General features: G+C 45.9%; 1 protein-coding gene across 9 annotated transcripts in view; it reads left to right on the forward strand.

The window, feature by feature from the left end:
* ITPR1 (inositol 1,4,5-trisphosphate receptor type 1) overlaps positions 1-27114 on the forward strand; it is a 330788-nt gene that overhangs the window by 215931 nt on the left and 87743 nt on the right. For 3 of the 9 annotated variants that reach the window (XM_021069280.1, XM_021069281.1, XM_021069276.1), the window contains 4 exons: positions 2434-2472; positions 3905-3955; positions 9143-9275; positions 11554-11744. In XM_021069280.1, the coding sequence (XP_020924939.1) occupies positions 2434-2472; positions 3905-3955; positions 9143-9275; positions 11554-11744 (414 nt within the window). The remainder of the gene's footprint in view (positions 1-2433; positions 2473-3904; positions 3956-9142; positions 9276-11553; positions 11745-27114) is intronic. The other 6 variants (XM_021069284.1, XM_021069279.1, XM_021069282.1 and 3 more) reach the window with 4 other exon arrangements.

The following is a 27114-nucleotide window of genomic DNA, read 5'->3' on the forward strand; positions in this document are numbered from 1 at the left end:
AATAGTTTTAATTTTTGGTTTAGAAATTAAATGAAACCAACATAATATCAGTATAGGCAGACCATAGAGTATCAGTGCAATCATAAAACAGAAACCACTAATCTCTGAGTGCTTAAGAAATAGTTGCAGGAGTTCCCATCGTGGTGCAGTGGAAACGAATCCAACTAGGAACCATGAGGTAGTAGGTTCGATCCCTGGCCTCACTCAGTGGAATGAGGATCCAGTGTTGCCATGAGCTGTAGTATAGGTTGCAGACATGGCTTGGATCTGGCATTGCTGTGACTGTGGCATAGGCTGGCACCTGTAGCTCTCATTAGCCCCCTAGCCTGGGAACCTCCATATGCCAAGGGTGTGGCCATTAAAAAAAATGCAAAAAAAAAAAAAGAAATAGTTATATGCTACCTATGACCATTCTAAAAGAATTCAAGATGCTTCTTTAGACAAAGAGAATTTTAAAAAGACACACCAGTTCCATTTCCATCTTCTTTTTCTTTAACTTGTATTTTGCTTGGAAAGGGAGTAAAAGGTAACTCTTTAGGTTCCCACAGTAAATCCATGCCTGTAATCCTTTGGTCCTGATCATATAGGATCAGAATCAAGGATGTGTTGGTGGAATGTGTCCATGGCAAATTGTAGAAGATAGGTAGCACTTTTTTCTACCTCTATCTCTGATGGCTCTTAAATGCATGGAAATTTCCTTTAATTCTACTTTTTCCTACGTGTCCTTTTTGTACTAAAGGCAGATGGCACAAATGTTTGCACAGTTTTGATTCTTTAGCCTAAAGCATACAGAATGTAAGGATAGAGTTAAAGTGTGTTCTTGGATCATGATATTATTTAAATCATCTGGACAGCACATACACCTGACATCTGATATTGTTTGTTTTCCTTGCTAGTCAAGACCTTGCTACCCACTCTGTGCCTCCCCGCCCCAACAGGAAACTGAATGCTTCATAGGGAAATTTTCTCCCTCCGATTAGCAGAGTTGGACTCAGGTCTGAAAGCTCCTCTGTCCAGAGTTGAGTGAGCAACCATACTTTTATGCCTCCTTGTCCTTGGTAAATCAGTTTAATCTTTGTGCTTAAAGAGATCCCTGGTATCTTTACATCATTTTACCTGTTGGCAAATAGAAAAAAATAATAATAATAAGATAGGAATCATTAGGTTACAAAGTAATTGTCTTATATCATGAGTATTTTTTTTCCATCTTGGGGATCAAACCATAAAAGGGGTCTCAAGCACTGAGCTGGGTTAAGACCTCACCAAATTTCACAGCTTCTGCCTCCCCCCGCCCCATACTTTCAGCACCTGCTCTGGCTCACTGCCCAACAGCCACACTCTGGCCTCTGGCCTCCAGAGAGGTGTGCTCTGTGGCTGGAGGCCCCGCCAAAGGAGGCCAAGGTCAGTCAGTTGCCACGTGAGCCTTGGCTTTATTCCATGGCCCCAGATTGTACCTTGAACCAGCCAGCCACACCTGGTGCATGACTTTGATCCAGGGCAGCCTGGGATGGCATCTGGCAGTTATATCTGACATCAGTCCCTTCTTTGAGCATGTGCCCTTTGGTGAACAGACTGGTGGCACTGCCTTCACGTGGAGCTGTGAACTTTTGAGCCACACCTTCTTTTTAGCTGCCCTACCATTCCCTTCCATTTCCTTAGGGGCCATCATCTTGCCTCTTGTTTATGTTGGACATAATATGGTTGGACATAATGTATATGTATATTGTTGGATATAATGAAATCTAGGGGGAGTCAGAGGCAGTGTGTGACAGGAGGGGGCGGGGAGCCAGTCCCTGGATCCCTGAGGGAGTGCACGGTGTGACAGTGAACCAGCCAGTGACCCTGCAGCTGGGAGCCTTCCTTTCTCCGAGAGACGCTGGGCAGGAGAGGCTTTGTCAATCCCCAGCCAGCTCATCTCTTGCCCACCGATGCAGAGCCGAGATGTGGAGGGAGGAAAGACCCAGGAAGATGCAGTGGCCACAAGACAGGCTTGTCCCAGGAGAGTGTGGATAGGGGGCCATCCTCATCAACCCCCCCACACCCTCCCCCTGAGGCCCCTGGGCATGTGCTGTATCACTTCTCCTCCCTGTGGACCAATGAATTACAGGTGTGCAGTAGTTCCTCCTTTGATATCTTTTTTTTTAAAGATATACTTCCTTCTTGGTCAGTGGTAGACCTTTTTCTCTTTTTCCTTAATACGTTCCCCCCTCTCAGGCCAGTTGTCTCTTCTGGCACAACCACTCAGTTGGGTTTAAAAGAGAGGGTACCTCCTGCCCTCGATGGCTGATAGCCCCTTCTGTGGGTGCCACAGCCCAGTCATCTCATTGTTGAGCTTGTCTCTCCATATTTGGTCCTTGAGTGTGGGTCTCCGGACTTCTCTGTGGCCCACGAGATGCACGTGCTGTCACTAACATGCTTCGTTTTCCTCCCAAGCAGCTTCCCCAAGCTCCGGATTCGGAGAACTCCACCGAGGTGTGTGTTGCTCCCCTGTATTTGCAGTGCCAGCAAATATGGGACTTGTCAGTGTTCCTGGCTGAGTGTGTGAGTTGTTGTGGAGTCGTGTCTGTCCCCTGGGTAGGTGTAGGAGGGAGGACTCTGGCCTGGCTGGAGCCTGATCCTGGCTGGAATAGGATGACTCGTGGTATAGAAAGTTCTGAGAAGCTGGAGCTTAAACCGCGGGGTCCCCCTGGGGGAGCTTAAACCACAGTGTCCCTCTGGGGGAGCATGTGGCTCTCAGAAGGTTTTTACACAAAACCATTCATCTCCATCTTGAGATGTTGTTGAGAAACACTAAAATATTCAGATTTTTCTGCCATTTCAAAACACAGAACCATGGGTCTTGTGCAGAGATGAAGTAAATTTGAAGTTCTGCACATTCGTCTAAAGTTTTTGTGAGAGCTGCTGATAAAGCTGTAGTTACACAGAGCAGTCTTTGTCTTCTTCCTGTCTCTGCTACCTCAGCCTGCAAAAGAGGGGCCAGAATGAATTAAAGTATCTAAAGTAACCAGAGTAGTTCCCATCATGGCTCAGAGGTAATGAACCCAACTACTATCCCTGAGGATGCAGGTTCGATCCCTGGCCTTGCTCAGTGGGTTAAGGATCTGGCATTGCCCTGAGCTGTGGTGTAAGCCAGTGGCTACAGTTCTGATTTGACCCCTAGGCTGGGAACTTCCATATGCCACAGGTGTGGCCCTAAAAAGACAAAAATGAATACATAAATTAAGTTTCCCAGAAGCTTTTGGGGGGAGACATGTTTCCAACATGAACATTTACTTTCAGAAACAGCTCAGGCATCACAGGAGTCAAAGCTAAAACCAAGTATACTTTATTTGAAAGGCAACATCAGAAATGAAACAGATGATCGAATAGATGAGGTCCAGCGGGGATGCTTTGTAAAGATCAGTCTCTAATATTCTGATCTGAGCTCTGCAGCCTCAACAGTCCTGATGAAAACACTGTGTGCCGGTGGGCTGGGGAGAGCTGAGGTCCCCTGTATGTGTCTGCAGTGATGTTCTTAAGCATGTGCTGTGCAGTTGTGCATGTATGAATCATATAAGGACCTGCCCGGCTGAGTCTTGCATTATAAACTCTTTTGGGTTCTTGTAAATATACATAAGATTGAACTTCCTTTTTATATAATCTTTGCAAAGAATAATACTGGCCCAAAAGTCTTGTGCCTGCTTGTTTTAAATGGTTCACGAGAGTGGGGGATGGGGCGGTTGTTCAGCAGTGTCCAAAGTAAGGGAGCGTCGATCTCTGTCTGGGGGAACCAAACACAGGCCTGTGCTCCTTCTGTGGAAGTGTTTGCTGTGTATGTGCTCTCTGTGTCTTTTATTTGTGATGGATCCTGAGGAGGGGGGTGTCTTCCTAGTGTCATACTGAAATGACATTTCCACATGCTTAGCAGGAGCTTGAACCGAGTCCACCCCTGAGGCAACTGGAGGACCATAAAAGGGTACGTAGTCCTGGATGTTGGGAGCCCATGGCCACACCACTGCCCTCAGCCGCACGCTGTGACTTATAGACAGACAGTTGTTGTTGTCATGGTTAAAGCATTAATTGGCTCGGGACCAACCATAGCCATTTATATAAATGAAACTAACTGGCGATTCCTCCCTGCTCAAGCCCTGCTTCCAGCCATTCTCTAAATATTGACTAAGTTGGCTTTTCGCATCCTCTCTTCTTTGTCTGGGGTAGCTTTTTCTTAGGTGTAGTCTTTAAAAAAGTTTTTTTTTTTCCCCCTGTAACATATCATTATGGACCATTTATAATAAACAAAAATGAAAAAAAAGTTAATATACTACTTAGCTATAAAAGCTGCTAATGATTTAGTATTTGCTCCTGCCCACTTTTTCACATACATGAGAATGTGTGCCAGTGTATACACACACACACCCCGCCATTATCATTGGGATTATTCCAGGTATATAGCTTTTGTTCCCTCCTTTTGTCATTTAATATTGTATATGAGCATTTTCTCTGAAAGTCTTTGAATAGTCAATGGCTGCCTAAAGCTCCGCAAATTAACCAGTACTTTGTAATATTTTCCTTTGACGAACAAATGATCAAGTGTGTACCTCTGTGGGTAGATCCCTAAAAGGGGAATTTCTAGGCCAAGGGGTAGATACTTTCTGAAAGTGCTGCTGATGCATTGCTAAACCATTTCCTAGAAGGTTCCATACGTCTCCAGCATGCTGACCACTGATTTCACATTACCCGTTTTTGGAAAATACCAACTATTCCAGTTTTCTAGGTGCTTATCTTCTGCTGATGGCTATGCCTGAGACTTTTACCTATGTTAACACATCAGTTTTTATTAATCCTGAGTTTGACCCAATGACACAACCTTCATCCCATTTCAGAGATGAGGAGATGGAAAGTCAGAGAGCTTGGGTACCTTACTCAAGTCATGAGTTTAGGAAACCAGCAGTCATTGCAAAGAGTATCTAGAAAAGTGTCCTGGAGAATGTTTGTCTGAGATGAACAGGTGGCTGGTGCACCTTCGTTTGGCTCACACTTTAGCCCCTGCCCAGTCCCACCACTTCCTGAATCCATTCCTCTCTCTTGCGACTGGGGTTTCTCAGACTATGACCAAATAAGTACTTCTAGGAAGTTGGCATTTAGCCCTTCCCCTCCAGCATCCAGTGTCTCCTGAAGTCCATTGATCAAGGGCACCTTACATTCCTGTTTTTTCCATCCTTGCTCGTCCTTCAATAATTTTCCTGTGTCTTGGAGGCACTTGGTAAAGACACATAGCTGTCCCTCAAAGCCCGAGGTTCTTGGGAGATATGGCATTGGGTGTGGCCTGAGTGCATGAACTTTGGAATTAGAAACAGTCCCTCCCTGTGTGATTGGGAGCACATTATTAAACCTCCCTGTGCCTCAGGTCCTCCTGCTGTAAAATGGGGATAATGATCTCCACCCCTTAGGACTCGTTGCACAGCTGTGCACTTGCAGCACTTAGCACAGTGCTGGACCCTGAGAAGGGATGTTAATGACTATAGTTGCCTGGAGACTGAGATGCAGCAGTGACTTGATAGACAACAGGAGTAGGAAAAGGAAGGTATTTTTCAGTCAGGGCATTGCTTTCATGCTGACTGAGGTGTGAGAGGCTCACTGCTCACATGAGAGGCCCCTGGTTTTTAAATGGCTGGAACTTGGCAGCCCAAAGTTCCCTTTTTCTCTCCATTGTGTGTGGCGTGAGTAACTTCGTGACTTGTTCAGCACTGGTCTATGTTCCCACACAGTTCATCAGCCACTTGTTTAATTGACCAAATGAAACCCTTTTGAACCAAGTAGCAAGGCAGGAGCTTGGTTTCTTGGCTATACATCAATGACCTGCCGTTTTCACCATTTTCACCCGACACGTAATGCAAATGAAACTCTTTGCCTTTGTCTCCTCTCGGTCTTAGGTAATATCTTACCCGAGACAAACATCTGATATTTGTTTGCATACTGTTGGTGTAAACTGCTAGGGGAAAACTCCTTTGGGAAAAAAGGGCTGCATGGCCAAATGTGAGAGCTAGAGAAGTGATATTATTTGGGAAGTGACTTTTTTTCTTCCTCTGCAATCAGCTTTCTCAGCCTGGTACACTGTGAACAGCTTAGTGCTGTTGAGCAATTTATATCAAGATGATTAGGAAGGCTTTTCTCTGCAGATTTTAATTTTTCCTAAATTAAACCACAAGCTCAGGAAAACAGAATTTTCCTTGAACCTAAGTTTTCACACTAGGGATTTGCATAACTTGTAATAATGTTTATCCATTTTCTCTTTCCCTTTTTTACCTCAAATTTTCAGTCTTTATTCTTTCAGAAAAGGAAAGAATCTCTTACTTAAAAAAAAAAAGCAAATCCCACGTGTTCTCTTTTTTCCCCTTGTCTTAAAATGTGCTTATTTATTTATTTTTGTGGAGAGAAGGTGAGATGAATATGTACCAAAAACCTTATAATAAAAAGAACCCTTGTAAATAAAAGGGAAAAAATTAAAAGTTTGTGGGGTAGAGAGTGTGTATGTGTGTGTGTTCCATAATGAACACATTTTCTGATACTCCCTTATGGGGGAAAAAATGTACCATTTGATGCATTGGTCGCTATGGTAACTGCTAGGGTTTCTCTGTGGAAGGAGAGGCAAAATGGTAATGTGAGATCCCTTTGTAACTTCACTTTGGCATCCGGGCTGCATAAATGTCAAGTTCCTGTTCCTGGAGTCCACGTGTTCCCAGGCAGCATATGCTTTTTTCTCTACCTTCTGCTTCCTTGAGTGCCGACTGACCAGGATCTTGCCGATTATCCTCAAAACTACAAGGAGCAAAAAATCTAACTGAGCCACTCTGATCCCAGATGGGATCACAGTGTGAAGCCTTTTGGTTGAGACTTCCTTAATGGATAGGTGTTTGTTGGCTGGTGACAGTCACCCTGCCTTTGACCATTCACCCTGGTGATCTTCCAGATTCTTGCCATGATGGCAACATTGGTTGTCTGGTGCAGCTGCAACTGACAGGTCTCAGTCCAGCCTTGTACTGTGCAAACAATGTTCTTGTGATGCCCACGAGAATCCAGTAAAAAATTGGGACGGTTTCCTGCCAACCATCCCTACAATGGGAACTCAAAGCCTACAACTTTAGAAAGAAAATCAAATAGATACATCATTGTGTTGACAAAAAGAAATGGTATTTAATACACTGTTAGCTTCAACATGGAGTTAACCTTGTCTTTCCCCTTTTTCTTTCTTTGTAGGCTCTCTTGAACATTCCTTTGAAATTTGTGTTTGTCTTAGGAGGTCAGCCTTTCAAAATCACTGCACTCTCAATGACTGCTTTGGAGGGTGTTGATATGTTTGCACTGGTGCAAAGCTCTATCTTTATACCCAAATGGGGTTTTCTAGGCCATGAATGAATATTACACTGAACATAGGTTATTTTTAAAGTATTTTTAAACATCACCAATAGTTTCTTCATTGAAAGTACTGTCGGAATCTTGAATTTACTGTTGGTCGAGGTAGGAAATGAGTTTCAAGTGATAGTAGAAATATTCATTTGCTTGACTACAATTAAATGACTACACTTATTTACTTGACACATAGTTGTGGATGGAATGGGAAAGGAAAATTGAGATTTTTCATTCCTGAACTTTGAGTTAAAAATCAGGACCACCTCCCCTCCTCTCTCTCCTGTCTACTCCATCCCCTTCATCCCTTGGGTCTTAGAGCAGCAATGTGAACTAGCAAAGGAGAAAAATCAGGCTCTGTAGTTCGGGGAACTTCCATCACTTTGACAGTTGAGCTAAGGAGTTTTCTGCCTTTGTCTGTTTTCCCAGGTCCTGCCTCTCTCACAGTGCCCCTTGCCTCCCCAGCAGCCTTGGGAGGTTCCTCTCCCACCTGTCTGCTCCCTCCCATCTTATTTTGCAAACACCCTCCTTGAAGTCCCTAGACCTATTCTTAGAGCTGATTAGCAAATCCCTATAAATTCCACTGACTCATGTTACGGCTGCAGGTCTCTTGGAAAGAACTCTTGCATCCCTGTGTCAGACGTGCTGTGTTTCAACATCTCTGCTCTGTGCTAGACTCCTCACTCAGCTCTCAGTGATGTACCAGAGCAACTCTGGGACTTCCTTCTCTGGGCCTGAGAGAGAATCGGGGAAACTCCACACTGCCTTTGATTTTGAGAAACTTTCAGATCAGGAGGTGGTGTGGGACCCCCCCATAAAGGCTGCACATGAATTAGAGCTGAAAAGCAGTCCCACCACTTTCTGCTGCCTTGACAGTGTCCTGTAGGATTCGAGAACAAATCAAAGTTGTAATTTTTTTTTTGGTTAGAGTGATGGGGAAGTATTGTTCTGTTCCCTGCTCAGGATCCCTTCGATATTAATGCCTTTTTAAGGTTTTTTTAATGGACATTTTCAAATATATACAAATTGCATATTTTGAAGAGTTTTGAGAACCCTCAGTCATTAACTCAGCTTCACTGATTATAACCCATGCCCACTCTTGTCTCATGTATACCCAGCTTGTCCCCTCCTCCCAGATTATTTCAAAGCAAAACCCAAATGTCATTTCATCCATGCTTCTTGTTTTTGATCAACATATCCGATATCTGCCACTAATTTTTTTTCTGTAGCATTACATTTTCTTCACCATTTGGCCTATTGACTACTTCTGTAAGAAGGATTTCTTTCAGCTTCTTATTTTAGTTACTCTAGGACTCTGATACTTTAATATTTTCATAGAACCTTGGGAATGAATGCTGTGGTTGGAGTAATGTTTTTATATTGTTTTATGGAAGATGACTTGTAAATTTTTCAATTTGTCTAAATTTTATTGGCTTACCCCAAAGGGATTTGTTTATTTGTTTTGTTATGGTTAGTTGCCCTTCCAGCTTAATATTCTATCTTTATCACTATGTAAGAGAGTGCTTTCAGATATTTAATATTATAGACTGATGTTTTTTATGATATGGTTTCCTGAGAAAATATTGAAGAAGTTAACTTCAGAGTTCCCAAATGCTTTTATTGTTACTAATTTATTTTTTCACTGAGTGAGACTGAGCCAATTATAACTGAGTACTCCTGTGCTTTTCTTTAAATGTTAGTCACTCAGTTATGCATTGAATTCAGAACCTGATTTCATTATCCTGTTTGAATTAAGGGTGAGGCCCTCAGACAGATTTTGGTCAACCGTTACTATGGAAACATCAGACCTTCAGGAAGAAGAGAGAGCCTCACCAGCTTTGGCAATGGCCCGCTGTCACCAGGAGGACCCGGCAAGCCTGGGGGAGGAGGTAGGCTGTGTGGTGTGCAGTTAGCCGCATGCGTGAATTGAGTGTGCCACAAGCGAGCTGCATGCATGGGTCTGTTTAGCAGGTTGAAACTCTCACAGATGAATTTGGGTCACAAATGTGTTATTCATGCCACTTGTTTTGTCTTTGGCCCACCATCACATTGATGTCTACAAAAATTTCCCTTCAATTTGTTTTTGGCTAAGCGTTCACCCTTCTTTCCTGTGCAGTGGCCCTCTTGGTGATACTTGAATGACTCAAGGAACTTGCCTTCATTCCACATTTTCTTTTGGTCATTAGGACTCGTGTTTTCCCATAAAATGAGAATGACACTGGTAGTGAGGAAGGTGAAAGACCCTGTTTATTATACACTTCCTGAGCCTGGAGCTTTTCCAAGCATTTTGGCTTCTTTAATCGCCTTTTCTCCTCTAAGTTACCCACTCCCTGGTAGGAACTGCTGTTAGCCCTGTGGAACAGAGGAAAGTGGAACTTGTTCATGACTGGTCTGTTATATGAAGCCAATTATATCTAATTCTAATGCCCACTCTTTGTGCCTCTCCAAAGTCTTAGGAGAGTTTACACAAAGAAATCCCTGCATAGGATGGCTTAAAAGCACATCCTGGAAGGAGTCCCCAGACACTGTAAACACAAATAGAAGTAAAAGCTGCAAAAGCACTGGATTTCAGCTATGGGTGATGGTGTTGGTTTTGAGGGGGCCAGTAGTTCTGTGCTCGAAGCACAAACATGAGTTGCCCGATTCCTGGTCTGTAATGATGACTTAGGCACTTCTGATCCTTGGTAGGTTCGACAGGGAGCACAGAAATACTTGATGCTTAAAAAATTTTTCCTGGCAACTTCTGGGGAGGGACCTTGTGTTTCTCGCCAGTTGAAAATGTGGAGCAGATCTACTCAGTCCATGGAGCCCTGCAGCTTCAACGAAGACGCCATTATCAGGGTACCCTGGAAATGGATCTTAGCTTCTCATCCAAACATTTTCAGTGGTAGTCAAGCAAAAGTTCCTCTTGCAACACCTTGAAACTATTTAATTTCTATAATGGGTTTGTTCAAAGAATATGTGAGATCCTGGAGGGGCATCATGAGGGGGGTTTAGAAAGACATCAGAGACAGGTTCTGCTTTAAGAAGCTGTTGGAGAGAAGCTACGCCAGCCATTGTTCACCTTGTACTATAAAAGCACTAGATCTAGAAAGTCAAGGGCAAGAAACACAAAGGAGCTGGCACTGAACTGAGCTCTGCAGTGAAGGACTGATTTTCTGTTTTTCTAAAATTGATCTCCATTTCCCCAGGTACATTAATATTTCATTTTTTGCCGATAATAATGCACGTTCTTAAATAGGCACTTTCTAAACACAGTTGGAATCCGTTCCACTAAATGGCACAGGCCATCTCTTCCTGAGTATATTTGTCTCATCTGAAGCTCTATGAGGACACAAACTTTGTTTTGTTCATTCCTCTGCCCCTAGCTCTTGGCTCCATGCCAAGTATTGAGTAAATATTTATTGAATGAATGGGTGAACAGACACAAATTATGTGGAAGGTAAGTTTGGGGTAGCTGGGTTTCTTAGAAAGAGGGCTAAAGTGATCATTATAGGCTAGACTTCTTCACAGTGTTCCAAGAAGTATTTAAGTTTGGTTTGTCTTTTTTTCTTTTTCTTTTTTCTTTTTAGGGCTGCAGATGTGCCATATGGAAGTTCCCAGGCTAGGGTTCGAATGAGAGCTGCAGCTGCTGGCCTGTGCCATAGACACAACAACACGGGATCCGAGCTGCATCTGTGACCTACACCACAGCTCATGGCAAGACCGGGTCATTAACCCACTGAGCGAGGCCAGGAATCGAACTGCATCCTCATGGATACTAGTTGGGTTCTTAAACCAATGAGCCACAACAGGAACTGCTGGTTTGTCTTTTAAACACAAGTCACTTTTTAATCATTCTGCCTCGGATCACTGGATTTTAACATAAGGGAGAATCTTGGCCCCATGGCTTTAGGTCTCTTGTTTGAAATGTACTATTCTTCCTTATCTTATCTGCTGTATTCAGGTCTCACCTCTGTTATTTACAAGCCACAGTAGGTGTCCTTGGACAAGTGGCTTCATCTCTGTGTTAATGATAAGAACCTTCCTTGTGGGATTGTTTTAAAAGGTTCAAAGAGATAGTACCTTTAATATGTTTACAGCATAAAGTGTTGGTACACAGTATGTATGCAATGAAAGTTAGCTTCTCTGGTTGTGGATAATAAGAGCAATGTTCCATCTTCCTAGGGGGAGGTTCCGGGTCCAGCTCCATGAGCAGGGGTGAGATGAGCCTGGCTGAGGTTCAGTGCCACCTTGACAAGGAGGGGGCCTCCAATCTGGTCATCGACCTCATAATGAATGCGTCCAGTGACCGAGTGTTCCATGAGAGCATTCTCCTGGCCATCGCCCTTCTGGAAGGAGGCAATACCACCATACAGGTAGGAAGGCAGCTGGTGTGGCGTCCTTGGCGAATGGAAGGAGGCTCTGTTCTGGGAGCCAGAAACCAGGCTGGTGCTGAGACTCTTGAACGAGGAATAGCTCATTCTTAGGGCACAGGATTATGTTGTTCGGAAAAACAAATTCAGTTGATACTTTGCTCTGGTCATCCAGTCGTAATCCAGGCTTGGTTCTAAAATATGAGTTATGTTTGAAAATTGACAAGTCACTGAGGATGTGCAAAGAAAATTGGCCCAGTGTTTGGAGCACCATAGATAACTCATAGATGTTTGTTCAATGAATAATTGAATGAAATATATTTGCTATTTACAGTTTTTATCCAAGATTGTAGAGGATCCCATCACAGGATGAACAGAAGAGTTTGGACTGTGCGTGCTATTTAGATTTTTTTATATCTCTGGACCTTGCAGCTCTTGCTAACCATTTCTCAGCCTTTTAACTAAAAAGCTCAAGAGAGCTGAATCAATTTGAACTAATAGGAGCCAATAGGGGAAAGCCACGCTAGCTTGGTCAAAGATGAGTAGAGACCTTTTTGTTGTTTGGGTGTGATACATATTTTAAAATAAAAAGAAGTAGAATTCTTAGAAGTCCTTAAAGAAGCAATTTTCATGAATTTTAATAATATATACACACTTTTCACATGGAAATGGCAGTTAAAGTTCCTTTAAATAGTTTGTGTCCCTTAGTCATGAACTCTTCATTCTTTGTTGGCTCTGAATAAGGGTTTACTTAGCTGTGTATGTGTCTATATGTACAAACACACAATTTTAGTAATAGCTTTTGATTGGGATTTCATTTATATACCATAAAATTCACCCTTATATATATATATTTGACTCGACTTTATATTCTTGGTCATGCATTTAAATTCAGAGTCTGGATTAAAGAACTTTAGGTTCTTTGTGCAGGTTTTAAAAGGGCATTTCTTCCCATGGACAGCTGCACCCCAGCCCAGGCCTCCTGGGTTTCAGCACCGCTCCCTCTTGCATCCAGGTGCCCTGTGCCTGCCCAGTGGCCATGGCAACCCTGTCTCCTTACCCTCCATTCCCACTTGCCCCAGCACATACTTTTTGAAGTTCATTATATGTGCTGCCCTAAGGTGATATTTGTGCCAGTAGGAGAGTCTGCTACCTGGCTGAGTTGTCACACAGGTCTTCTGTGACCTGTAACATGTGGGCTTGCTGTTTGATTTTGCCCCATGTGAGTCTGATAGTGTGTGCAAGTGAGTCCTGTGGTTCCTCTAACTGTTAGGACTTGCACGCCCTCTACCATGTTCGTGTGCGGGAATGGAAGAAACGCTCCTGGTCTGTGAACCATGTGCTTCCCACTGACTAGATTAGTCAACTACACATTTATTGAGCACCTTCTATGTACATGTTACACATTTATTGAGCACTTTCTGTGTACATGGTGCACCACTAGGGTTTCCAGACATTGCGGCCAGTTGGTCTATGAGAATTTTCTCCAGGCACAGTCAAGTGTGGAAACAAGGGCAATATGGTCTGTTTTTCATAAACCAAATGTATCAGTGTGAACAACAATAGAACCATTTTATTCTGAGGTTACATCCTGTCCAGTTTTTTGGGTTTTTTTTTTTTTTTAAGCTCTAATGTCTTTAATTAAGTGGTGTTGATAGTGGGTGACAGTTTAAGTTTTTTCACCCTACTGGCCAAATAAAATGTTAGAAACCCTAAGTTATTCCCTCTAATCCACAATTTAAAAAAACAAACTCTGCTAATTTGAGAAATCCTGGAAGATCAGTCTTCAGGAACTTGAAATTCTAGCAAGAATATAAAACTTGGTTATACATGCACATGAGAAGCTGTGTCTCAAGAATGACATGTAGTACCATCTACAAGGCAGGAAGGATGCTACAGACTCTACAAGGAAGAAGTAAAAACATCGATGTGAGGAGCTGATGAGAGGTTTTTTGATGAGATGGGCTTTAAAGGATGGGTGTGGGTCTGACCATTGGAAGTTGGGCTTGGAGCTGGGGTATGGGGAGCCTGGGTCACAGTGCATGGTAGAGGAGGCTCAGAGGTAGGCATGCTTACAGAATAGGGGTTGAGTCCTTCAGAACAAGCAGAGCTGGTAGACGACAGTGACAGGGGCTGGGGATCTCTTGGTGGTTGTATACAGTAGCAGGGCAGACCCCCAAGGGCCCTTGGGGTTGTAATGTAGAGCTGCAAATCTGACAGATAAATTGAGGAAAACAGGATCTAGAAGGAGGGAGTCCAGTAATTTAAATTAATTAGAAATAATTTAGGAGAGAGATAATGAAAGCCTGAATTTAAAATGAATGTATGATATAATTGGTCATTGTGGGGGAGGGGGCGATTTTTTTCCAGGAGGAACATAAGGGAACCTTTTGGGGTGTTGGAGATGTGCTACATTTTGGTCATGGTGGTGGTTACATGGGCATAAATCTATTGCAAACTGTGTGAGTCATACAGTTAAAATTGGTGTGCGGTACTCTACCTAAGTTATACCTCTATTAAAAAAGAGAAAAATGGAGGAGTTATCATTGTGGCCCAACAGAATTGGCGGCATCTCTGCAGCACCAGGATGCAGGTTTGATGCTGGACCGAGAGTGTGGGTTAAAGCATGCAGAGTTGCCGCAAGGTGAGGGTGTAGGTTGCAGCTGTGGCTTGGATCGATCGGATCCCTGGCCCAGGCGCTTCATATGCCACAGGGCGGCCAAAAAAAAAAAGAAAGAAGAAAAAATTGGAGAAAAAGCTGGTGGGGACAGGATATCACGCATGGAGCATCACCAACCCTCCCTCCTTAAGGCTACTGCCTTGGACCCATTTATAGTTAACTCAGGGTGTTCAGGATGTCACCTGACTGCATGAGGGAGCGAGAAGGTCAAAGGGCCAGCTGCTTTCAAGGCTTTACTGAGTCTGGATGACGAGACACAAGGAGACACTGTTCCTTAAGGAATAATGAAGCGTGGGGAAGGGCTCGAGGGGGCTGAGGGCCGCCGGCGCTGAGCCTGGCTGGCGAGATGGAGTCTGAATTTCTGGCGAGATGCCGTGTTTTTCACAGTGTACCCCGATGGTGATGGCAAGGCACACAGAAGCTGTTTTTCCTTCAAGTTCTTTATCTTGTAAAGTAATTATGAATATTAGTTTCATGTTTTCACACATTTGTTACTCATATGCTCAGGCTGCAGATGAAATGCCACAGTGGGGTTCCAGAACCAGCCTCTCGGGGAGTGGAACTGTTGATCATTAGAGGAGCCAGTGTGCTTGTGGGGTGGGGGATGGCCTGGGAGCCCTCTGCCAGGATGTGAGGGGTCAATGCCTCATGAAAGACCTATGGTTCCAGGAAGATTGATTCTAGTCTGGAGTTGATTTGTGAGATCTCCTTGGCCCCGGGCTTGTCTTTCTCTGGAGAAAATGATGTGGAATTCAGATTATCTGGGGCCAGCTAAGGACAGACACCCTGAAGCCCCAGGGAGGTGATTCAGTTCTGTCTTGCTCCAGAGAAGCCAGTTCAAAGGAGTAAATGAGCAGCTGGGGGGTTAGTGTGAGCTGGGTCAAGGCCACAGTGGTGGCTGTCAGTGATTGCCACAGTGCTGTCTGCCTTTGAAGCAGGGTGGGTTCGGGCTGGAGCTCACCACCCATTTTCGTTTCCCGTTCACTGTGATGTGTCAAAGTCCCAGGAAGGGAAGTTGGCCTGTGGTCAGGTGGGCTGCCCTGGATTCGTGTTGCTCGGTGACAGGTAGTGGAAAGGACCGTCCCACTGGAGTCTGGAGTCCCAGGGGCTGCATAGTTGCATACCTGTGTGCTGCCATCCACAGGAGGGCTGCAAAAGAGCCTTTTGGTATACTAGTACCTTCCCTTGGTGTGGAGCATCCTTGACCTGGAGAAGACAGCGAGCGAGACCTGCTTTCCAGTCCAGTTTTGTGTGGGAATAGAAAAGTCACCCAGGGTTTCTGTTCCTGTGTCTGTCATGCACATGACATACATACACATGGACTCTTCGGTTCCTTTCTCCCTTTGAATCAGGACTTTTGAGCAATTATTCGATATTTTCCCAGGAATTCTTAGGACCCAGTAGTAATGGCTGGCTGGCTCCATTTCTGAAATTTTTTTCTTCCCTGGCTTATGAAAATAATTATTTAAAAAACGATGATTGGACAAAGTCTGGTCTGTCCATACAACAGAATACCACTCAGCAGTAAAAGAGAATCAACTTTTGATAAATGCCATGACAGGGGTATACCTCAGAGGTATGAGGCTTAGTGAAAAGAAGCCAGTGTCAGAAGGTGACACCTGGGGTGGTTCTGTTTATGTGACATTCTTCAAGGTCAAGGCTGGAGTGCTGGAGGACAGGGCAGTGTTTGCCAGCTTAGGGCTGAGGAGAGAATCTGACTCTAAGGAAATGGCACAGAGGAGTTTTTTGGGTGACATCACTGTTGTGTGTCCTACTTTGAATACACATCGATACATGTGTCAAAAGCTGCACCGCAGAAAAGTCAGTTTTACTGTTTGATCATTAAAAAACTTAGGTATAGGGAGTTCCCATTGTGGTACATCAGAAATGAATCTGACTAGTATCCATGAGGACGCAGGTTTGATCCCTGGCCTCGCTAAGTGGGTAAGGGATCCAGGGTTGCTGTGAGCTGTGGTGTAGGTCACAGACTCAGCTTGAATCCCATGGCTGCGGGATAGGCTGGCAGCTGTAGCTCCGGTTCGACCCCTAGCCTGGGAACTTCGACATGCCACAGATGTGGCCCTAAAAAGGGAAGGAAAAAAAAAAACTTAAGTATAAACCATAACGTGATGATGATGACCAGCATTTATTAAGGGCTTGCTGTGGACCAGGAACTAGGCTCAAGTTCTTCTCACGTATCAACTTATTTAACCCTCACAATCTCCCTAGGAGGTAGGTGCAGAAACTAAAGCCCAAAGTAGTTGAGGAACTTGTCCCTCATCATGCAAGCGGGAAGTAGCAGAGCCAAGGTTTGAACCAAGGCAGCTTGGCTCCCCAAACCCCTCCTTGCCTGTAACAGCTTCCTTCCTCAGGAGGATGATAAAGATTCCAAGAAGAAGGCAGGTGCTTTATAAAGGAAGATGATTTTCTTGGTTTCAGAAGGCAACACCTTGTCATCTCCAAAGCCAGAGATGTATGTGGGCCAGGGGTGGGCTTATGGCTGCAGAGCTCAGCAGAGAAGACAAATGGGAACAGCATCCAGTTGCTTTTTGGCTTTTTTTTATGAAGTACTTTTCCTCTGGCTGTCTTGTCTGAGTCTCCTGGTTGGTCTGTGAGGGGTGCTGAGTGTGTGTCACCCCATTATGGAGATGAGGGAAATGGGGGGTCAAGGAGGGTTGTGACTTCCTCAGAGATACAGAACCAGACAGAGCCTGAGCTAAGTGTCACGTGCTTCCTGTCCCCTCCTCCCCCACCACCTGTTTTAGTTGTCTTACTGTTGATTAACTAAATGTCACAAAACATAGGGGCTTAAAGCAATGGCTGTTCTGACACTTGTTGTGTTTCTGTGGGTGTGGGCTCAGCTGGGTGGGTCTCCTTCCTCTGGGTGGTCCTGGCTGGGGCTGTGGTCACCAGGGACTTGACTGGGCAGAAATGGCCAAGATGGCCCCTTGTATGACTGTGGCACAGGTGCTGGCTCTCAGCTGGTTGCTGAGCGGGGGCTGTCACCTTGGTTCTCCTCCATGTGGCCTCTCTGTGTGGTTTAGGCTTCTTAGAGTATGACGGCTGGCTTCTAAGAAATTGTGTTTGGGGAAGTGAGATGTAGGAGCTACCAGTCATTTTAACGCCTGGGCTTGGACTCCTTGTATAACGCGTCCGCCATATTGTACCAGTCAAAGTGCCAGAGAGACGATGAGCCCAGCCTCAGAGGGAGGGGAGAAGACTTGCACCTCTTGGTGTGAACTGGATGTGTTCACCAAGGGGAGAGGGAGTTGTGGGGGTCCCCTGCAGAGAACATCCCCCCCCCACATATCCCAGTTATAATTGATGAACACCTACCATAGGTCAGTCAAGCCCCTGAGTTGGGTGCTATAGCTGCAAAAAAGGAAGACACCATCGTCCCTGCTGTTGGGGAGCTCTGTTCCCCCTGAAAGTTCAGTCCCATCTTTGCAGAAGTGTCAACTCATGTCCTTCCCCTTTTGAGGATATGTGAAAATTCACCCTTATACTGAGGATAAGTTCACTGGGGACCATAGCTCTTCGGAAGTTCTAAGAGAATTCAGCTGATGGGAATCCAAAACTAAGGGCCTACCGTGCTTACTAGGAACTCTCACAGGGAGAATTACTTCCTTCTCCTGAAGCCTTGCAATCTGTCACATCATCACTTCAGCCCTGAAATGCCTGGCAGCCAAACTGAGGATATTTCCTGGCCTGACACAGTGGACTCCAAGTCTTCCAGTCTCTTCTGTCCCTGCCCTGGCTTCTGTGATGGTGATAACATCTGAGGATGGATATCACCTCCCAAACTTCTCCTCCCTGGGTGCCGTCAGAGTGGCTCAGACTTCATGGTGTTATCCCCTGCTTACAGGAACAAGGAGGTGGGACTGCCCCCCGGGGGGTCCCCTGGAACAGGTGACATCGTGGAGCCATGGGATCAAGCTTCCCTTTAAGAGTAACTCCTGCTTTCTTTCTGCCCTCTCCAGTGCCACCCACTTCCTACCAGCCCCCAGAAGAAATCTTTCCTTTCTGCTTGATGTTTTGTAGCAAAGTGGGAAACTATAAAATAAGCATTTGCTTGTGAATTAATTTTTGGCACATGCAGGGGCTCAGCAAGTCTCATGGCACTTGCATATCCGTCCTCCGAGTCCTTGCCAATTTTTGTGTGTTTCCTTCCTCCTGAGATGTTCCCACCAGCACCCGGGGGAATGTTCCCCCACTTCCTCTTTCCTACAGGAACACAGAGGCTGGTCTCACCTGGGGCAGAGAAGGAGTAGAATGGATCTTTCAACACACCTAGTGTTTGGGGTGTTTTAAGCACATACAGATGGTTGAGGATATATGTGCTGATCTGACCACAGAGAACCGTTCAGCAAATAAAGGGGACAGATCCAAAAAGATTTGGTGGTGGGGGGGATTAATTGTTTCCGGTTGCAGAAGCACAGCAAATTGCATGTATCAAATGGCTGCCCAAGGCTCTTCCTATGCCAAGTCTAGCCTCCAGACACACCCAAAAAGGATTTTCTTCTCTGCACGTACACAGTATGAGTTGGAAACTGTGAGAAGTGCTCTGTCAGGAAGCTGGCTGCGGATTCAGCTGAGAGATGAGATGAGAGAGAAATCCCTCGTCCAAGGGCCTTTCCCTCACCACATTTTTTTTTTTTTTTTTTTTTTTTTTTTTGAGGTTGGCTTGAGACAGCAGGCCAGGAGCCAGTGTTAGATAGGAAATCTCCCACCCCTTCCAGAAGAAGTCACCACAGAAGGCACTGAGGAGAGAGCACGCTGGAGACCCCCCTCTGACCCCGGGGAGCGGGGGTGGGAGGGTGAGAAGCAGTTTGCTTTGCCTTTGCTGGAAATGGGGGGCCAGCTGGTGAGGAAGATCAGCCTTGGTTTGACAGGGCAGCCACCCCAGGAGGAGGAGAGTGGTGTGCAAGCGAGTTACGTAAAAGGGTGTTGTGTTTGGCAGAGAAGTCAGAAATGAGTCACTTCTGAGCGGTGTTTTCTGACCTCGGGTTTTATCCATGTGGGAGAAGAGTGTGGCCAGCATCAGAGTCAGGAGCCTGCTTTCTCCCTGGCGTGGGGGGTGTTACCATGACAGTAAGAGGGAGGCAGGTGGTGGGGCCCCAGCAGGCTCCCCCAGGCACTCTGCCCTTCAGCGGAAACCACAAGGGTCTGGACAGCAAAGCACCCTGGCCTGGTTCAGGGAGGGCTTGTAGGTGCTGCCAGTGGGCCCTCCATGGTGAGTGGGTGGCATGGGGTCAGGGACTTGGGGGGACACTACCCAGTAGGGCAGGCGTGCAGGAGAAGGAACTTGGCTTCCAAAGCGGAAACACCTGGGCTGGAGTTCCAACCGGCAGGGTGACCTTGGACTTTCTCAGGACACGCTGAAACTCAGTTTTCTCACTTGTGAAAAGAGAATTGGAAAAACTGAGTCCCTCCCTTTTGCTCATGTTGAGAGGATTAAAGAGAGTAATGTCAGGTAGAGCTGCAGGAAGGAGCTGCTGCCCTGGGGCTGGTGTGGTGGAGCAGGAAGGCCTGTTCCACTCCTGTCTCCTCAGTCCCTCAGGGCTCGGGGCAGTGCCCTTGACCGCTCAGCCCAGCTCCTGCCCAGAAGAAGGTGATTCACAGAAAGTGCCTCACTCAAAGCCAGGGTCCTAGAAGGCTCTCAAAATGAGGCAGTGATTATTTGTATTAATGCTGCCTTGATTATTTTAAAATGAGGTTCATTTTATTAAATTTTTCTGTCAAAAATCCAACTTCTTAAATTTTGCTTCTGTGTCATGGTTGATGATCCAGTGAGCCTGGGGGCTGTGCTATTTATGTTGTTTTCACACACAATTCACCTCCATCTCTCTGACTGTTTCTATGTTTGAAGTGATTTTAGAGGCCCAGGAGGCAGGGAAGTCTTCATCGCCTCAGTTATCAGGTATTTACACTAACAGATGTTACAGGTGAAGCCGAAAGCAACGGGCAATGCAGTTAACTGCTCCCTGACCCAGGACCTTTCCTTTCCTTCTCTGTGTTATTATTATCATTATTATGTCACTTTTTGGTCCCAGTCATCTGCGGACATACATCTTTCTTCTCCATTCCCAGGAAACTGGCATGTCATTGAACAGGAGTCTTTGATCTAGATCCAGGTTTGGAAGTGAAAACCCAAAATCCCAAAGAAGCTCCCATGGTTGGGAGTGTAAGACTTGCATGATTGCCCACAACTCTCCAAGTAACAAGAGAAGATGCCTGGACCCACTGGCACCAGGTTCTGAAGTTCAGGGCAAGACATTCTTGCAAAGATAGTCAGCATGTTCCTTGTCACTTGGGTTCGAGAAGCTCAGTCCTTTTGAGGTAGTCTGAGGGGAAGGTTAGTTATCCTGGCTTGTGCCTGTAGAGGAACTGGAAACCCAGGCTACGTTTTCTCCTTTCCCGAGTAGCTGAACCACCAGTGTAGGCAGAAATGAATGATTGCATATATCCCTGCTTCTGGCCTTCTCTCAGAGGATGGCAGTTGTTGAGGAGCTGGGGGGAATCTTTGGAAACAAAGTGTTTCTCCTTCCTTTCTATAAGACCCATAAGCAAGAATTAAGGTTTTTTTTGTTTGTTTGTTTGTTTGTTTTTTTCTGACCATACCCACAGCCTGTGGAAGTTCCCAGTCCAGGGATTGAATCTCAGCTGCACTTATGACCAACACTGGATTCTTTAACTCACTCTGCTGGGCTGGGGATTGAACCCACACCTCTGCAGCAACCTAAGCAACCTAATCCATTGCGCTGCAGTGGGAATTGTAGGAATTAGTTTCTAAGAGAAACTATCCTCAGAGGAAACCTCAAGTTTTCCACAATCTCCAAAATTTGACAAAGGACCACCAAAAATATGTCAGAGAAGACTTGAAAATAGTTGTCAGTTGAGCCATCACTTCATTGTATCCTATCCAATCCACAGCACATCTGAATTGTCCTTTCTTCCTCTTCCTAACTTTCTCTAGTCCTTCTGAGGATAGAGTGCTCTTCCAAACTTGCATGCTGACACCAGATTCTCCTCTCCTATGACAGGTTAGTCCAGGGTTGGCAAACCTTGGCTGGAAGGTCGAATCCAGCTGCCGCCTGCTTTTGTAAATAAAGTTTTATTAGAACAGCTATCCTTACTCCTTTAGTCTGTCTCCAGCTGCTCTCATGCTGCAAGGGCAGAGTTGAGGGGTTGTACCAGAGATGGAATGGCCAGCAAATCCTTAGAATATTTACCTTGGGGCCATTTACAGAAAACTTCTGCCAGCCCCCGTGGGCGTGGAATCTTTGCTGTTTAGATAGAAAGTTGTTTAAGGAAGAGAACCATGTCTTAACCCCTTTGTTCGGTGTTCTTCACCCCCTGTTAGAGCAATGCTAGGCTTGAGGCAACTACCCAGCAGATGACTAATATCCTAAGTCTCCAGAGAGGGTGGTCACTTACTCAGCTAGTAAATGGGAATTCAGGGAAAGAGGCTTCTAGTTTTTATTTCCTTTTTTGGTCAAGGGTTGGGGTGGTGGTGATCTCCCTTTTTCCTTCACTGCCTCTACCACAGTACATTCTGTCAGCTTGTTTACCACCTTTCTGCACAGGCTCAGGTGGCCCCTTCCTCCAGGGATCTGTGTATGTGGCTCAGGAGTCCGGCGCTTCTATCTGAAAGCCCTCTCTGACCGTCTGACCCCAGAGTGCCACGTTCTGTGTCAGTCCCTTCCCAATGGCCTCGTGCTGTGCTATTTCCTTGCCTCCTGTAGAGGCTTTCCTAGTAGTGAACACCAAGACTTAGCAGAATCTAGACAGCTAACCTTACAATATGTGAAATGCTGCCACCCGGTCTCCAGCCTGTGTGTCACTTTTTTCTCCAAGCTCCCTGGGTGACCTTGTCCATTCCCATGGCTTTCGGCTCCCATTTATGCCAACTTCTCCCTGAGGTACAGCTCCTGGTCCCACCTCTCCACCAGTCTCCGGATTTCTGTGCAAATCCCCATTAGGCATTTCTAGCTGTGTGGGCTTTAAGTCCACGTGACCCCAAGCACGCGTGTCAGCTCCTGTCCTCCACCCACTGGAGGGTGCATTCTGCATCTAGGTCAGTGGACTCCCCACCACCACCCTTCCAGTCACCCTAGCTGGAAACCTTGATGTCATCCGTCTCCTCCCTCTTGATTGTCATCAGGAACTCATTCTGTGCCCACTCTTCCTCCCAGTATGCTAATAGTCACCACTGAATTGGGACACCTGGAGGCTATGTGGCATGCCCAGAGTGCCCCAGCTGGGGCTGGGGGAGCAGGGGTTGGAAGGGAGGCACCCTGGCTCCTGACCAGCATCCTACACCACTTGCTTATATAGGACTGTCTAAGTTCTGAGCCTGGTTGCCTTTCACCTGTGATAGCCTCTGGATACTGCTGTCACTAATGCCCCTCAGAAGCCCAGACCACCTCCTTCCCTGTCCTGACAGCCTTCTGCATAAGAAGGAATCCACCGCCATACCCTGCATGCTTGGCCTGCCTAGGTCTCCCAGCTCCCTGTCCTGCGCTGCTGGTATGCCCTGCCCTGGCGCTGTATTCAGAGGCCCCTGCTCCATGTGGGACGTGCCTACTTTGCCTTGGCCTGGCACGCTCCCCGAGTCCTGTTTGAAATGCCTCCTACTCTGGAAACTTCCTCTTGATCCCCTGAGGCAGACGTAATGGTATCTCTGTGTGGTCCATATACTGCAGCAGTCACCACACTTTAAATGGAGGCTCACTGTCAGACCCAAGAGGGCAGAGATAACGGCAGCCTTCACCCCAAGCTCCCCAGGGAGTCTGCTATTTTGGATGAAGGCACCTAGATCTGCACATAACAAATAAGCATAGGGAGTAACTGCTCTGTTGGGTTACTCGGAATTAAATGAGGTAATAGGGAAAGCACTAGTTCACAATGATGCTTAGTGCATTGTCATTGCTCATGGTTACTTTTGGGTTGTTACCTTCCTTGCCTCCCCACCTCCACATTCCACGGTGTACTTTTGCCCAGGGTCAAGCTTCTGCCTTCCTCCCCAGCACCTGGACCATGGTAGGTGCTGCATAAATGTCCTTTGCACAAATCAAAGTTTGGACTATATGTGGCCACAGCATTACACGGGCCTTCTTATCCTTTTCTGAATATAAACATGAGGATGTAAAATGTGCCCATGCATTGTTAATGGTTATCACAATTTTAAAGGGGCACCTTCTTTAGGAGTGGGAAGGAGTCAAGTTCATTTGAACCCAAGGGAAATCTATCATGGAAGTTTGGAGAAATCTCCTTGTGATGCCAGAGATACCTTGATGGATCTTTTCACTCTTCTTTTCTTCTTCGTGGTAACTGTAGATGGAGGTGGTAATGAGGAGTACCACAGTCTGAGTGCTTGTGTGCCAAGAGTGAGGCTAGGTGCCTTCTCTGTACGATCTCCTTTACTTTTCATGGAGCTCCTGTGTAGGCAGGTATTGCCTAGCCCCCCTTTTGCTCAGTGAGAAATAGAGCATCCGCGAGGTCAAATTACTAGCTTAAGATCACAGAGCCAAGGGGTAGTTGTGCCAGGGTTTGCTTCCTGCCAGAGACTGAATTCCCAGCCTCTCTGCAACACTACCACCTGGATGAGAAGCCTCCACCCGTCCCCTGGCACAGGCCCCTCCCTGGGGACCAGGGAAATGGGCAGTGCACTCCTTTCAGGGACCCTGCTTCTGTTTGCTGGGCATGTTAGAATTTGTGGTTTTCTCTTTGTTCCTTTTGATCATGGGCAAATGGTGGAGAGTGGTCTGCCTTCCAGACAAGTCCCAAGGTGGCTTATGTGCTCAGTGTCTCTGCTTCAGTTGTATCATCATCAGCCTGTGAATAACAGAGGAGGGGACCACAAGAGAGTTTACTTTTCAGGCAGGACGTCTTATTTGCCAAATAAAAATTCTGTGTGTCGTACATTCTGCTTCACAGAGGGTTCGGGGATCTCAGGTCTTGGAAAGTTAATAGCAAGGAAGCTCTCTTGCATAATTTCCTCTCTGTGAAGATGGAGGACAGCTCATTTAATTAGGGTTCTTAAGAAAAGTTCAATTATATTTCTGAAAATTTTGGGTTTTCACTGGCATCTAAAGGAGCATATATACTTTGATATAATAGGAGGCTTTTCAGATCTCGGCTTTTGCCCATTTTGCCTAAAGAAGCTCAAATCGCTGGATTCCTCCCATATTTGAGTCTTTTGCGGGTTAAAGAATATTTATGTTTGTGGAAGGAAAAGGGGAAGGAACTCTTGCTTTATGAAGTGCTCATAGAGGGCAGTCATGGTGCATGGTGCCACCTTGTGTTTTATCTAGGCTAGGTGGGATTGCCCCAATGACAGATGAGAAAACTGAGTCTCAGAAGATCCAAGAAGTCTTACCCAGAGTCACCCAGGTAGCTAAGCTGAGATCTGAATGAAGGTCTGTCTCCTTCGAAAATCTCCAGAATTTCTACCAGGCTGGACAGCTTTGAAGTTGCGCGGGTCCAATGCCAGGGAGCCTCTGGTGCTGCACGTCCACTGTGGGGCTGTGCATTCCTCCAGAGCAGCCTCTGTCTTGTTATCGCTGGGAGCGGGTAGGAAGCACAGGCTATTTGATCTGCGAAGCAGGCGGTCACTGCTTGGTTATTCAATGAATTCTCAAAGTTGACTCAGGAACCACACAATAGAAGCACATTCGGTTTAGAAGAATGCATAAGCTTTTCTGTAGTTCCTACTGGTATCCTTTTTGAGTAGCTTTCTCTGGTTAGAAGTGAACTGGTCCCTAACACAGGCCAGGCTTTTGCTCAGTTCTGTTTCTCCGAGTTTTCTGGAATCCATGTTCAGGCGGGGGGCGGGGTGGGAGAGCGAAAGCTCGGGTGCCTTGCAGATGGCTGTTGCCAACCCCTCTACTATCTCCAATTAGCGGATGCTTGTGTGAGTTGTATGCCTGTCTTATATTTACAAGAGGAAATATCCCGTTTAATTTTATTTTCACACCATGAGCCCGGGTGTTAAGAGAACATGGTGTTTTAACACTCCCTCGGTTATCAGCTGCAGAGCGGAGGTTGTATATTGTCACATACGGTTTTCCGAGTGTATTTCTACATTTGTTACCTGGCAACATTGCCACGTTGGGACATGAGGATGTATTGGTTCCTGTCAGATCCACGCTGTTGGTATTATAGAAGTTAGATTCTGTTTTCCTCCAAGGAACTGAGAAGAGGAGAATGGGGCTCAGTTGAGAGATGGGCTGACGTGCTTTGGTGGCTGACCTAGGACGAGGGGTTCAGCGGGAGATGGTGGCTCTTGTTCTGCCTGGATAGATGTGCATTTTTGTGTTGTCGACCTTCCCATGGCTGTTATGACAGCCACAGCATCTTTTACTGGAGTGACCCTCTGCTCTGCTGATATCCTTCAGGGGTCTTCTGTTGAGCTGGCAGGATGCACTGAAAGCACTGGAGCAAGAGAGTTTGCACGCCCTGTGGGGGCTTGCGCTATTTTAGCACCCCACCCACCCATCCCCTGTGTGATTAACCTCATCCCTGGAAAGATGTTTGCATTGGAAACCCTTGCCTCTGAAAGTCCTTTCCATTGAAGCTACACATTCAGAGACTCAGAAAAACCTTACTGAGACCAAGGACATTGAATTCTCCTGCACCTGTAACATTTCTTGAAAAATGCTCAAGAGGGAAAAGTTCCCATGGTAACAGGGTTTTTTTTTTTTTTTTTTTTTTTTAAGGAGTTTTGTGGCATCCATAGGTTAGACAAGATATGGGAGTAGAGTAATGGGGCTTGGCAGCCCCCCATCCTACAAGCACTCTTTTAAGACTACCTCCTGCTGAACATGCCAAAGCTGGAGTCACTCCAGAAGCCATGGCAGCACTGCTGCGTCTGGCCAGGTTGGGTAGATGGGGGCACTCTACTGGTGTTTCCCTCTTCACTTCCCACCTGTCGGCCTTTGCAATCCACTGGCTTCTTTGTGTCTTGTCCACTAAGAAAGAAAAAGACAACTGAGTTTACCTGGAGGTATTTAGAAACCATCAGTTAGCTTCAAATGTATGTATTTTAAGTGCTCAACACCTCCTCTAGAAAACCCAAGCCATTTATTTGGTTTCAGGGTTCTTTGCTCTTGGGTGTTAACATGACTCCTGGCATCACCAGGCAGTGCCCTAAGAGGAAGCCACGAGATTCCTTAAGGTTTTATTTTATGGCCGGTGTATTTTTTTTTTTTTTTTTTGGTATATACTTGAGGAGGACTTGATCCCAAGGTTTCAGAACTTGGACAGTTGTCATGAGTACCCTTAATGTGGAATCCTACATCCCGCTGTTTAAGATGATCCCCTAACTGGCTTTAAAGTCCGCAACCCGCAGGCCGAGGAAAATGCTTCAGAAAAAAAACAAGGTCATGCTGCATTTTTTTTTGGTAAGCACAGGAATCAACAAAGAGATGTTATATAACTTCTATTTATATCCTCCTTGCTCACTATCTGCAGGCAGACAAGAGTCGCTGAGAAGGGATTTAATGAGCTCTCTGGGTTTGCTCACCTTCCTGAGCGGGTAGGAACCAGCTTGTTCTCAAGTGCGTCAGCAAAGAATCTGGCTGTGGGTGGGCGGCCGGGGTAGGTGGACGGACTTGTTGCCATGGTGTTCTTTAATTCCTCTGTCTCACAGCCATCTCCTTCCCCCTTCCCTGGCTTCTTCCTCTCCCCCCT

This window comes from Sus scrofa, chromosome 13 (assembly GCF_000003025.6).
Source record: "Sus scrofa isolate TJ Tabasco breed Duroc chromosome 13, Sscrofa11.1, whole genome shotgun sequence".
NCBI classification, from domain to species: Eukaryota; Metazoa; Chordata; class Mammalia; order Artiodactyla; family Suidae; genus Sus; species Sus scrofa.